General features: G+C 40.4%; 1 protein-coding gene across 2 annotated transcripts; it reads left to right on the top strand.

Moving 5' to 3' along the window:
- The first annotated feature begins 282 nt into the window (after positions 1-282).
- Positions 283-9,981, top strand: rhbdl2 (rhomboid, veinlet-like 2 (Drosophila)). Of its 2 annotated transcripts, none has more exons than XM_076890137.1 (8): positions 283-444; positions 1,998-2,241; positions 3,873-4,021; positions 5,141-5,253; positions 5,757-5,857; positions 8,406-8,466; positions 8,565-8,626; positions 9,009-9,981. In XM_076890137.1, exons 2-8 carry the CDS (start codon positions 2,011-2,013, stop codon positions 9,186-9,188), a joined length of 897 nt encoding a protein of 298 aa, XP_076746252.1. In that variant the 5' UTR covers positions 283-444; positions 1,998-2,010; the 3' UTR covers positions 9,189-9,981. The 2 variants fall into 2 exon arrangements, with proteins under 2 accessions (XP_076746252.1, XP_076746251.1); XM_076890136.1 differs by lacking the exon at positions 283-444 and adding an exon at positions 451-879.
- The last annotated feature ends 2,152 nt before the right edge of the window (positions 9,982-12,133 follow it).

The raw sequence follows: 12,133 nt of genomic DNA, 5'->3' as shown, positions 1-12,133 counted from the left end.
AATACAGATGAGCTGTGATTAATGGAGTATAATTGATGAATTTAGCAAAAGACCTCTAACATGAGTTCATCCATGCATAATAATAATAATAAAACTGTATGGCCATTAAGACTTGTTCACAACTGGTGTCTTATCTACTGTAATCGTTGATTCTAAAAATAATCCCGTCTATTAGCCTTATTTGCGTGCTGTAGCACCCCCCTGTGGTAGATTGGGAGAACTACAACCTCAATATTAAAGCGGGTCTCTGACCTGAGTGAAGTTTATTGACACTGATCAGTTTGAATGAGCCACGCTTCTACTCAAGAGTATTTTCTTTTCTATGTGTGGTTGGACGCTGGGGTGGTTGTATAGTGTTGGTCGGGATTAGGCCACGGCTCCTTGGGACGAAGCACTACCGTGTCTGTGACGTCACTGACCACAGGTGTGGTACGAGGGGAACAGGTAGGCTGTTTGTGCGCGGTTTGGAAACTTGGGATTTGTGGGGGAAAAAAACACAGCTGTGCTGTACCTGGGAAGAAGAAGGGGAGCATCGGGGTTTGTTTATGTCGCGTAGGAAGAAGGAAGCTTCCTGCAGGAAAAAAGCAATGAAAGGCCTATAATTATCAACAAGGGCTTAAGCGTTTTCTTTCAGTCTCTTAGGGAGGGTCAGTCTGAAGAAGGCAGCTCTGCGGGTCGCCCGAAAGCATGGCCGGACTAAGATAAACAGGGGGAGAAAAACCCCACAAAACATTGCTGTAGGTTACTGTTTAACTCCAGTTCTCACCGATCAGCTCTTTCATTCAGGACTTGGAGTCGTTTGATTTAGTTTGGAGAAGTCGGTATTTGTCTCTTTGGCACCGCCTGGAGCCATCTTCTCTCTTCCTGTTGAAGGTTAAGGTGAGTTAGACAAAGTTCGTGATGATCAATTTATTTTATGTATTTATTTTACGCAGCTATCCAAGAAGATACGAGCGCGAATGTAATCCAAAGCCTCTTAATGCCGACAGTCACCGAGCCCTAAAAATCTGACTTCGCCCAGAAAACAGGAAATGCTACAGCACCCGGTAACCCTGCACTGTTACTGTGCTGTGAGATCAGTTGTAGGTCAAAATGTAGGCAACACGGAAGGAAGTGCCATAAAATAACATTATTAATAATAATAAATTTGAATCTCAGCCTATAGTCTTAAAAGTTAGTTTAATGCTTACAGTAACCTTCAGTGTATTTCATGTAGTTGAACTGCACGATTAAAGACGACACCCAGCTTCAGGCCAGCTCTTGTAAACAAGGCTGAAATAATCAGCTGAAACATAACTGATCTAAGTAAAACATTTCTTTAGTCAATTTTCTTGCGCACAACCCGGAGGAGGCTTTATTGAATATTGGATGTTTACTTGTTCTGGGACATGACTGAGAGTCAGCTGCCTTCACAAAACGATGTGTTTGTTTTGGTTCCTTTTTCCAAACCTGTTAAGTGTCGTCTCCCGAAAAACTTCCGGATATAAGGAGAAAAAATAAACCTAAATATTCCTCAATAATCGGAGCGAAACTGAAACAAGAAACTAGACCTTTAAAACTAAATGAAATCTAAAGAAGTCTGAGGGGGGGAAAGAGAAGAGAATTATAATAATTGTTGGTGTCAGAGGAAAATAGGATCGGCTACTGGGTGTAAACAAAAATAAAAATGCAAAATGAAAGCATGGATCCATCTGGCCTTGTGTCAACGATTCAGCCTGCTGGTGGATTAATGGTGTGAGGGATCTTTTCTTGGCAATATGGGCTAAACTCGCAGAGGCAGGTGTTTCTAGCTCTGTGTGACAAAGAATTCAGGTAGTTATGAAAGCAAAAGAGAATCTAACAGAACGTGGCTGTCAAGACATAAATAGATGTGAAATGATCACATACTATTTATTAAATTAATTTCCATCCACATTTTAAAAGCTTAAAAAGCAGCTCCCGCTTCCAGTAGTACTCAAATTTCTTTTACACTAACTTAGAATTCACTTTTAACTCAGGGCCAGAGCAGTGATGGCGGACGATGACCTGGAGCAGCAGGAGCCGTTTCCTGTGGAAACGGATGAGAGGCAGCCGGGGGATGAAGAGGAGCAACCGGATGGTGTCTTGGAGATGGGATGTTTTGAGAAGTTCCACCGTCTTGTCTCCAAATGGATGCTCCCAGAACACTTGCGCGAAAAGTACCTGGAACGTGCCAACTGCTTTCCACCCCCCATCTTCATCATCCTCATCAGTATTGCAGAGGTAGTTCTGCATATGCACACACTGATACTGTACAGGCACTAGGACAGTGATTTTGGTTTACATTAGTATTAAATACATTCAGGGTAACTGTTAATAGTACTGTTTTGTTGTTCTTTTGTTCTTAACTTATTTACTGTACAGTTCTTTGGTCCTGTGCTGGCTTTTTAAAAGTACTTTATAAATAAAGTTGGATTGAATTGGATAGGATAGCAGATATTAATGAGAAATTATTTGTGTCTTATTTGACTGTTTGTATATCTTTGAAAATGTGTGTTTTCACAAAGATGAAGCCTTAAACTGAGAAGCTTTGTTGGGCATTTCTTTCTTTCCATGTCTTTCAACATCTGCACTGCCTCCTCTGAATGTCCAGATTCATCAAGTCATTGTTATCAGTGAAAACAGCGGTAGCTTCAGGTTACACTGAGCTTCACTGCTGGAAGAAGCTTTTCCACAGAAAGCCAGTGTGTCTTTCATTCAGATTCAGTTAAATAAAAAACATCCAGTGGAATTTGGTAGCTCATCAGTTGATTTACTCTGACCTCAAAGAGTTATTTATGATGTACATTATTAAGTCAAGGTTACAGGGAGTGTATTTAAAATCACCTCTATGTTAAACACACATCACTGTAAGCTCTCATAGTGCCAATGTGAGCTCCTCTTTCTGGCCTTGTTGCCAGAACTTTATGGCTTCTGCTATTTTGGTTTTTTGGAGCGGGAAGTGATCATATTTAGACAAGAGGGTGGAGTGCTAACCTGGGAGCTAACGCCACCGAGCTTGTTTACATACCAGCCTCAATTTCCGGGGCTGAAAATTAAAGAGCCACAAAGTGCCAAGAGGAAGACTTCCTCTACTTAGCCACATGTAACAAAGCTCCCATGTTAAAATGCCCAACTTTCATGTTTACAGCCTGGTCTGTGCAGATACTGTCCCCCGTCACAACAACACTAGAGGTGGTGAATTTCAGTATAACTCGCCTATCTGGATACTGGAGTTAGGCGTGTTGGTACTTTGATTGGCAGCTGTAGCTGAGTGGTGTTTGTTAGGATTCACCTTTGCTCCTTGAAGTCACTTAACTGGATCTTTTCACTTTTTTAGTGTCCTTTGGAGTATTTTTAAAGGCTTAGTTGTATGTGGCTTGCTGTGCAGTATAGATTGTCTGTTTATGCTTCAGTTTCTGTGAGCACATCAGGGCTTGTGAGATAACCAAGTCAGTTTTCTACTTGGTTATATTGTAATGTGAGAGCTGGTGTGAAGCCTGTTGCCTCTGTTTGCATGTTGCCTTGTTCAAACTTAGGAATGAACAGCTCTCTTTGTGGCTCACAGATGTTCAGTGTTGCTGCATTTGAATGTCCATGGATACTTTCTCAGCGTGTTGTTGCTTTATACTCATAGAGATAACCATGTAGACTCTTTGTATCATCAGACTGGGAGGAGTTTTGAGGTCAAGTTAGTGGGAAACATGTCTCAGTAAAGCAAACCTCAACATCTGTATGTCTAATTCTCTCATCCTTTTGTTTTGTTTTTTCACAGCTATTTTAGATTTAGCTTGACCCTGATATCTTTTCTACAGTGTTTTAGACTCTCATACTTCATGTCTAATGTTTTGTATCCACCCTATTTCATTCATCAGCTGGCTGTATTTATCTACTATGCTGTGTGGAAGCCACAGAAACAGTGGGTGACCCTGGATGAAGGCATCTGGAACAGCCCTTTAACCTACAAGCCTGAATGCCGGAACGAGGCATGGCGCTTTATCTCCTACATGTTTGTCCACGCCGGGTAAGCATGGGTAGAGCTTTTAAATATGTTAATTACACGAGTGAGGCTCTAATCAGTGCAAAACCCCCCAGAAAAACATTTTTAAAAAATGTGGATAAAACCCACTCACGGGTGGTAATTAAACCCAGCGGTCACTTTTGAGATTGCAGGTTTTGCCTAAAGCATCCTGTCTTGTGTTTTTTAACGTTGAGCTTTTAGCTGCAGCAGTAGCCCTTCAAAATTACTCACCACAGAGGTGAGTAATTTTTCATGAAGATGGATAACTAATATTATCCCAGCTGCCATGGGTCGAGAATGGGGGCACACCCTGGACAGATCAAAGGTTTATTACAAGGATAGCACAGAGAGAGGCAGACAGTCACACCTCCCACACCTACAACCAATTTCATTTTGAGCCCCCCCCCCCAAAGAGGAAACCAGTGCAGGCACATGGATAGCATGCAAACTCAAGTTGAGCTTCAGGTCATGTTAAAGAGTTGCATGGAATCTTGGTAGTAATTGTCTGGCATGGCTGTAAAACCACTGCAAATGTACTGGATGCAGCAAGAAAGAAGTCATTAGTGCATAAGCTGCAGAAAGACCGGAAAACCAAACATCATGACTCCACAGGAAAGCTATTAGCAAAGAGGAACAACAGTCTAACCAAGTCTGACTGAAAAAAACAAACCCTAAGGTTTAAGGCGGGTGATATTCTGTAACAAAAACCTCTGAAAAGACCAAAAGCAACAATGAAGTGTATGCTGTGTGTAGACAAAATCATATAGAGCTTATTGCCACGGACACTCTTATTGTCCAAAAATATTAAAAATACTTACCTGAGGTGTGTTGTTGCCCTGGCTTTTTCCCCCCCATGAATAAACGCACTGTATATTGCTTTGAATCTGGCCTGCAAACTGCTTTAGTATCCTTCTGGAACAATGTGCAGAAACAAACAAACCAAGTTTAGTCTCTTAAAGTAACATTTGTGGAACTGATTTACTAATAAAACCAGTTTAAACAGGCTTAACACTTCAGAATGAGCGATCTAAAAAAGAACTGTCTGTGTTCATGCTATTTTGTCCATCATGCTGTCCTGCATCTCAATGGCCAAGAACTTATTGCCTACTTTGTATTTTCTAGTGTGCAGCACATTTTGGGCAACCTGTTGATGCAACTGGTGGTAGGAATCGCACTGGAGCTGGTGCACAAAGGATTTGAAGTGGGGATGGTTTATCTTTCTGGTGTTCTTGCAGGTGAGAATTACCTTTTTTCTTTCACTTAACAGCCTCAAAACAGAGAACCACCTGCTGGTGGAATACTGAAAGAGGATAGAGGACACACAAAGTGCCATGATGGTTTGGTCTGGCTTTAAATTGGATTGCTGCTATGTCCCTGAGGCTAATCTGGGACTATCGTCCAGTTATAATCGTACAAGTCTGATGTTATCTGCCCAGATGTGACTCTTAATCCAGGTATAGGTCCTTAATCTTGATATATGATGTCCAATCAGGGATATTCTCCACTTCACAAACTTGTGTGGAATAGTCGTTGCAATGGCAGGGCCAAGCCAAAGCATCACGATGTCTACTTTCCTAGGCAGTATGGCAGAGACGGCTCTGTCCATGACCCCAGTCCTCTGGGACTCTAACTACCAGATGTCAGCAAGCCTCCCTTCCTGAGACTCAGCCTTTCTGAAGTTAATTTTCCTGTTCATGTTTGTGTTTGAGTGTTAAAGCTGTGCATGTTTCTCCCTTAGGGTCTCTGGCCAGTTCCATTTTTGACCCTCTCAGTGCCTTGGTGGGGGCTTCTGGGGGTGTTTATGCCCTACTCGGTGGTTACTTCATGAACGCTGTGGTGGTAAGTTCATCAGCAGTTCATCAGGAAATCTGTATTTTCTTTTCATGTGACAATGCAATATGGTGTAGGTAGTAAAGAGAAATGATCTACAGGTTAGTCTTGTAGGTAAAGACTAGAAATTGAAGTAGTAATGTTGAATTTTGTCAGTGCATATGCCCCACAGGTTGGGTGTCAGAAGAGAAAGAAGAATTTGGGAATAAGTTGGGTGAAGAGATTTAAGTCAGAGCGGTAGATATTGGTGATTGGATCAGGCTTGATTAGATACATAGCTGAAGGGAAAAGAGCTGAAGTGTTCATAGATGTGGTATCAAGGACAGAAATGCAGAAAAACAGATCGTGGTGGATTTTGCAAAAAGGATGGAAATGGTTGTGGTGAATACCTACTGCAAAAAAACAACAACATATGAGTGGAGGAAGGTGCACACAGGTGGACTGTATCTTAAGCAGAAGGTGCAATCTGAAAAAGAGGAAGTAGTGTCAGGGGGAGAATCTAACTAGAGATGGCACGATACCACTTTTTTATGTCCGATACCGATATCATAAATTTGGATATCTGCCGATACCGATATGAATCCGATATAGTGTTTTTTAATCAACAAAACTGTTTTTTTTTAAATATCTTGCTGCATTTTGTATAAGTTCATACTCAAGTTTAAAACAACAACTACACTAAAGCTATTCTGTTATACCTGTATGCAAAAAAAAATATTTCATAGTTCAGCAATACTGATCAATCTAATAAACTCAAACCTACACCATCCTCCCTATTCTGGTATTTTAAAGAGTACTTAGCGTAAATATTAAGCAACCTACCTAATAGGGTTCCAACTCCCAGCAACAACAAAAATAAATAAAAAATAGGGAACCACCCCTCACGCTCCACCTCATGATGCTTAATCGACGTAATCAACCTTAATTTGATGCAGTGTGAGAAAAAATGCACAGAAATCAATTATTTTTCAAGAATAATTAAATAGATTCAACATCTTTCTTCAACAAAATTGCAGACTGCACAGATGGTACCTTCCCAAAGGAAAAAGTACTATAGCTTACTAGGGTATATATATTAGACTTAATAGTTACTATATACAGTAATTGACTTCTATTCATTTTACATCAAATTAAAACTTTGGGTGTCAGATAATTATTGATTAAAAGCTAGACATTTTAAATGAGAATAAGAAAGAAAAGTATGTCTTTGTGCCCCCTTTTCCCAGTTAATGCCCTATCGGCCCCCCTGGCTAAACTTTGCTAGATCCGCCCCTGCACAGTTACCAGCGTCAGCTACATAGAAAAAGATCCTGGAGTAGAAATTAATATTAAATAAATTCTAACAACAGCTGATCAAGCTTAAACGTGCTGCTGTTGTTCAGCCGCTGGTTTCCTCTTTCTGGTGCAAAGTGGGCCAAAAACAAACAAGAGAGACGGACTCGCGACAGAAAAGCCGATCAGCTGATCATTAAGCAGTTTCATGATTGAAGTAGCAGCAAGAAGAGGCAGTCGCTCCATATATCGCTTGTTAAGCTTAACGCAGGAATGCTTTACAAACATTCAGAGATGGACTTACACACTTGCTTTACTTCTCTCGGGGATAACTTTGTCGGAGATGAAATGCCAGGTTGCTAGCGAAGCTCCACATGCTATCCAGACCACCTACAGGTCCCGCATGCCACAGCCGCTCTATCACGTGATGCATACTGCTCCGACGTGCTAACGTTCGGAGGCGAGTTACGGCGTGTTGCAAGTTTTGTGAGGTGCTTTCGTGATATTTAATGGATCGGATTACATTTTTTATTTTTCTCCGATATCCGATCCAGTAATTTAGGTCAGTATCGGACCGATACCGATACGTAATATCAGATCGGTCCATCTCTAAATCTAACTGGGCAACATTGGATGGTAGTCTATAGGATGACTTTGGAAATCAACGAGAGGAAGTGAGTGATGTGTTCATAGCAATAGTTCGCACAGCTTGTTTAATTAAAGGGGAACTATTCTGTTCTTTTCCTTTTCCATGAATTTGTTGTTGGATGCAGTGGTAGTAACTTTACATAGTGAACAGTGTAAATTCTTTTTAGCCCTACATTGGGCCTTAGGACAGTCCCTTAGTTCATCCCCTCTTTGAAACAAGCCATTTTAGGTTCAGTCCTTTTAAGGCAGCTTTCTTATCACTGGCTGACCTCTGCAAACAGAGCGTTTGTGCTAGCTACTGACAGCCACTGCTGTCTGCCTGAAATGACCACATTCAAGTTATCAGCTTTCATTTTACATCATACAAAGTGGTCATGATGAAACGGAGCATTTAGAGCTCTGGGAATGCTTTTGGCTCATAAGGATTATTTGTACATGTGCTGACCTCATTAGGTGAATTTTTATTTGATATTAGTAATTAAATTTTTTATGACCAAAAATAGAGAAAAACAAAATAGCTGTACATTTACATTTCTGATCATCCAATGCCCCTTTTACTTACAAATATATGGCAGATGTAAATTACTGTGTTAAGTTTAAATCTAAGTATTGATCTGGTGTTTGCTTCAATCTACAGAATTTCAGAGAGATGATTCCTCTCCTTGGAGTGTTTCGTATCCTCTTCATTGTGGTCTTTGGTAGGTTCTCCTAGCTGTGTTTTGGCCTGTTTGTGTTTTTGTACCTGAGGAAATTACCTTCAGAAACATTTGATTTAAAACTGTTTGCTTTTTCCCAGTTGGTTTAGATTTCGGGTTTGCCTTCTACAGAAGATTTGTCAAATATGAAGATGGTTTACAGGTATGATTTTGCTGCTGCTGTGCAAAAGCCATAAACAAACAGGGCCTTTTGTTAATCTCCTCTGACACAGAAGATGCCTCAAGACAGATCCAGCTAAGTCAGCTAACCTCCCCCAGCAGCAAGCTTGTTTTGTGATAGCATTACTTCCTTGTGGCTACAGACGAGCTCAGTAGCTCTTGCTGAAACTTGATTATTCATGCCGATACGCGCTCCTCTGTGCAAAACATGCCAAAGCTTTCCACGCAACCAGAACACAACCTTTTTATTTGGTTATTAAACTGGTCTTGCAAGTTTTCTGAGTCGCTTTCCAGTGGGGGTGGGGGGCAGTAGCGTGACTACATTGTAAATAGAGTGAAAGACTAAATGTCGTCTTTCCTCTTAGGTGTCCTTTGTTGCTCACTTTGGAGGAATTGTGGCAGGGATGACCGTTGGCTACGTCTTCTTCAGTGCTTACAATGAGAAGCTACTCAAAGATCCACGTTTCTGGATTTGTATAGTGGGCTACACAATCTTTGTTCTCTTTGCTGTGTTCTTCAACATCTTCCTTTCTCCAGCCCCGTAGGAGCATGAAGCTGCACTCAGGTCCTGTTTTAAACTCTAAAATTCTTGTGTCACTCAGGAAGCAGATTTTTACTGATTTGTTGTAGAGAACAGTTACTTTTTACCCGAACATTGATTTGTTGGGTTTTTAGCCTTCTTTTTTTTTTTTTTTTTTTTACTTTGAGCTCTCTTTAGGGCTGAATTTGTGTGAAATGGCTCCTCCTGCTGTTTATGTGTAGTGTTGCTTTAAGGCTATGCAGATGAAAATGTGCCCATTGAAGCATTCATTTTGAACATGATGGGGCAGTTATGTATGACTTAATTAACATATGTGGTTTACTTTTTCCTTGTGTGCTTTGTTTTGACTTTCTGTATTTTCCACTGTGTTCTTTTTATTTGGATCATCGAGGACTGCCATTGATCCACTGTTCATAGAAAAGTTTCTTACACTGCTTAAAAACACTATGCACTAGAAGAAAACATCATATTAACATCTGACATCACATTTTAAGAGTTTTTATACGTGACAGCCATAACTATATGTTTACACTGATGTAATGACTGGAAGAACAGGGTGAGTGTCCTTAATGCGTTTTCTTTAGCTATGAAGCCGCTTTACTATCAAGCATGTTATTTTAGAAATGTACTTTTTTTTTAAACAAAAAATATTTTTTGTTATTGAAACTGTAAATTATCTAAGATTGTGTGTAAACTATGACAAAAAGACCAAACAGACCTTCTACACTGTGTTTTCATAAACAAGTCACATTTGTAAATATTTTTTTCACATTAAATATGGAACTTCTGAAGATTTATTTTGTGTTCCACTTGGTTAAACCTGGTTTTGATCAGGTCCGCTGGTGGTATGCATTTACATATTCTGCTCTCTGTGTTCCAGATGTTGTTGTTGTGGGGTAGAGTCACCATCCCTCCTTAATAGCACCATAGCCTGGGTCAGATATAGATACAGCCAGTAGGTTTGAAAAAAATAAGCCCAAATAAAATTAAAAGTATAAATATTGCATTACTTTAGTGTTTTTTAAAGCTCTGCTACATGTGGAGAAGTTGCATTAAGACAGATCAGGGACTAATATTGCTAAATCTCACCTGATTGTTGCGGTTAAATGTAATGTGTAGAAATAAGCACATCTGGGAAATTAGCACACTGACAACATCGATGTGCAATTCAGAAAACTGCTGAAGTTTAGAGTTGCCGGTCTCAGGTTCGCCTGCTGCTCATGTTACCACTGATGTTTCTTAGTTAGAGGAAAGCAGTCTGATTTATCCCTCAGTCATGCGACGATGCTGGGGCAGAGGGCTCAGGTTGGTTTTGTGCAATATTTTTGATACTCTGCTTACATTTGGCACTCTATATGAATCTGTGCCAGCACTCTTATGTTTAAAGAAATTAAAGACTCATTTAAAAAAAAAAAAAAACCCCACAGCATCCTCGATCCACCTACTGACATCGAGCATCCGAAAGACGAAGAGGATGGTGAGACAGATTTTCCTATGGAAGTGGAATGAATATGCACCAGCTCTAAAACCCCCCAGAGGAAGTTCCAGCCTCTCAGCTTCACTCTGCCACGATGACTGATAGTAATTCAATAACAGAGAGACATTAACCAAGTAAAAGCAAAGAAAATCTGCTGAATTAGTCCAAACGTCAACATTTCCAAGGATAAAATGTCACATTTGGAGAAAATGGACAGCAAAGATGATTTCAAATATATGGCAGATGTGATCTCTGGACAGGTCGTAACCCTCTTCAGCAAATCATCATATGCTTGAAATCATCTTTGGAAATGCAGCTTTCTGCAAACGTGATGTTTTCTCCTTGTTAACATTTCATTTTGTTAAGCTGAGATATATTACATCTTGACAATACCACTGTTAACTACCCAAAAAAAATTTATACTGTGCACCATTAGTCTAAAATACTGCTGCAAATGTTGCTGTTTGAACTAATTCAGCAGATTTTCTTTGCTTTTATTTAGTTACTGTCTCTCTGTTATTGACTTACTATCAGTCATCGTGGCAGTGAAGATGAGAGGCTGGAACTTCCTCATGGGGATTTTAGAGCTGGTGCATATCCATTCCACTTCCATAGGAAAAATCTGGCTCACCATTGTCTTCGTCTTTAGGGTGCTTCCCCTTATGGCTGCAGTCGAGCATGTGTGGCTCAATGAGCATGCTGACTTTCTCTCCAATACCAAGCAGCCTGGGTGCAGTAGATCCACTACTGGGTGCTGCAGACCATTTTTGGGTCTTCTCCCTCTCTGGTTTCTATGGGGCACGCTCTTGATGGGCTCTGGATACTAGAGAAGGGATGGCAGAAGAATAAAGCTCCCCTCACTCCAACTGGTCGCGGCAGATGGCCGCCCCTCCCTGAGACTGGTTCTGCTGGAGGTTTCTTCCTGTTAAAAGGGAGTTTTAGAGCTCAGGATATAGCTTCCTCCAACTACGAAACATTAGTGGTAACAGAAGCAACAAACGAATCTCAGATCTGCAAATCTAAAAATCATTACAGGACACAGCGGTCCAGCCTATAAATGCGCTCCTTTTACATTGAGAAACTTTACACCAGCTGCTTTATTTTTATTATTTTTTATTTATTTAGTAACTTTAGACATGTCTGCACTGGGTAGACACAGGTGAGCTGTGACAACGGTGCTTTGGCTGTTTTATTCATTTAAACCCTCCTCTACCAGTCGTTTAATTTGTGGATTTCCAGAAAAAATCTTGTTAAACAGAAGAACATCTGATTGGAAGTTTTCTAATGTAATTTCAGGTTTCACAGCATCTGGACTGGATTTTAAATCTCAAATGACACATTACTATAAGCACTTATCTGAACAAAAACAATACTGTCAGTTTTCTTCGCCCGTTTCACAGTTTTGGTTTTTGTATGCACTTGGAGAAATAGGTTTTTAAGTGTGGAAGAAAGCCTAATGTGCTCTGGTCCCC

The sequence above is a fragment of the Maylandia zebra genome, linkage group LG11, assembly GCF_041146795.1.
Source record: "Maylandia zebra isolate NMK-2024a linkage group LG11, Mzebra_GT3a, whole genome shotgun sequence".
Lineage (NCBI taxonomy): Eukaryota > Metazoa > Chordata > Actinopteri > Cichliformes > Cichlidae > Maylandia > Maylandia zebra.
The sequence above is the reverse complement of the archived record's forward strand: the minus strand, read 5'-3'. Positions and strand labels throughout refer to the sequence as shown.

Excerpts from the sequence above, each read along its gene's own strand:
- rhbdl2 (XM_076890137.1), top strand. The coding sequence starts at position 2,011 with ATGGCGGACGATGACCTGGAGCAGCAGGAGCCGTTTCCTGTGGAAACG. Across the intron at positions 2,242-3,872 it reads TCCTCATCAGTATTGCAGAG|CTGGCTGTATTTATCTACTA; the intron begins GTAGTTCTGCAT and ends TTCATTCATCAG. Across the intron at positions 8,627-9,008 it reads AATATGAAGATGGTTTACAG|GTGTCCTTTGTTGCTCACTT; the intron begins GTATGATTTTGC and ends CTTTCCTCTTAG.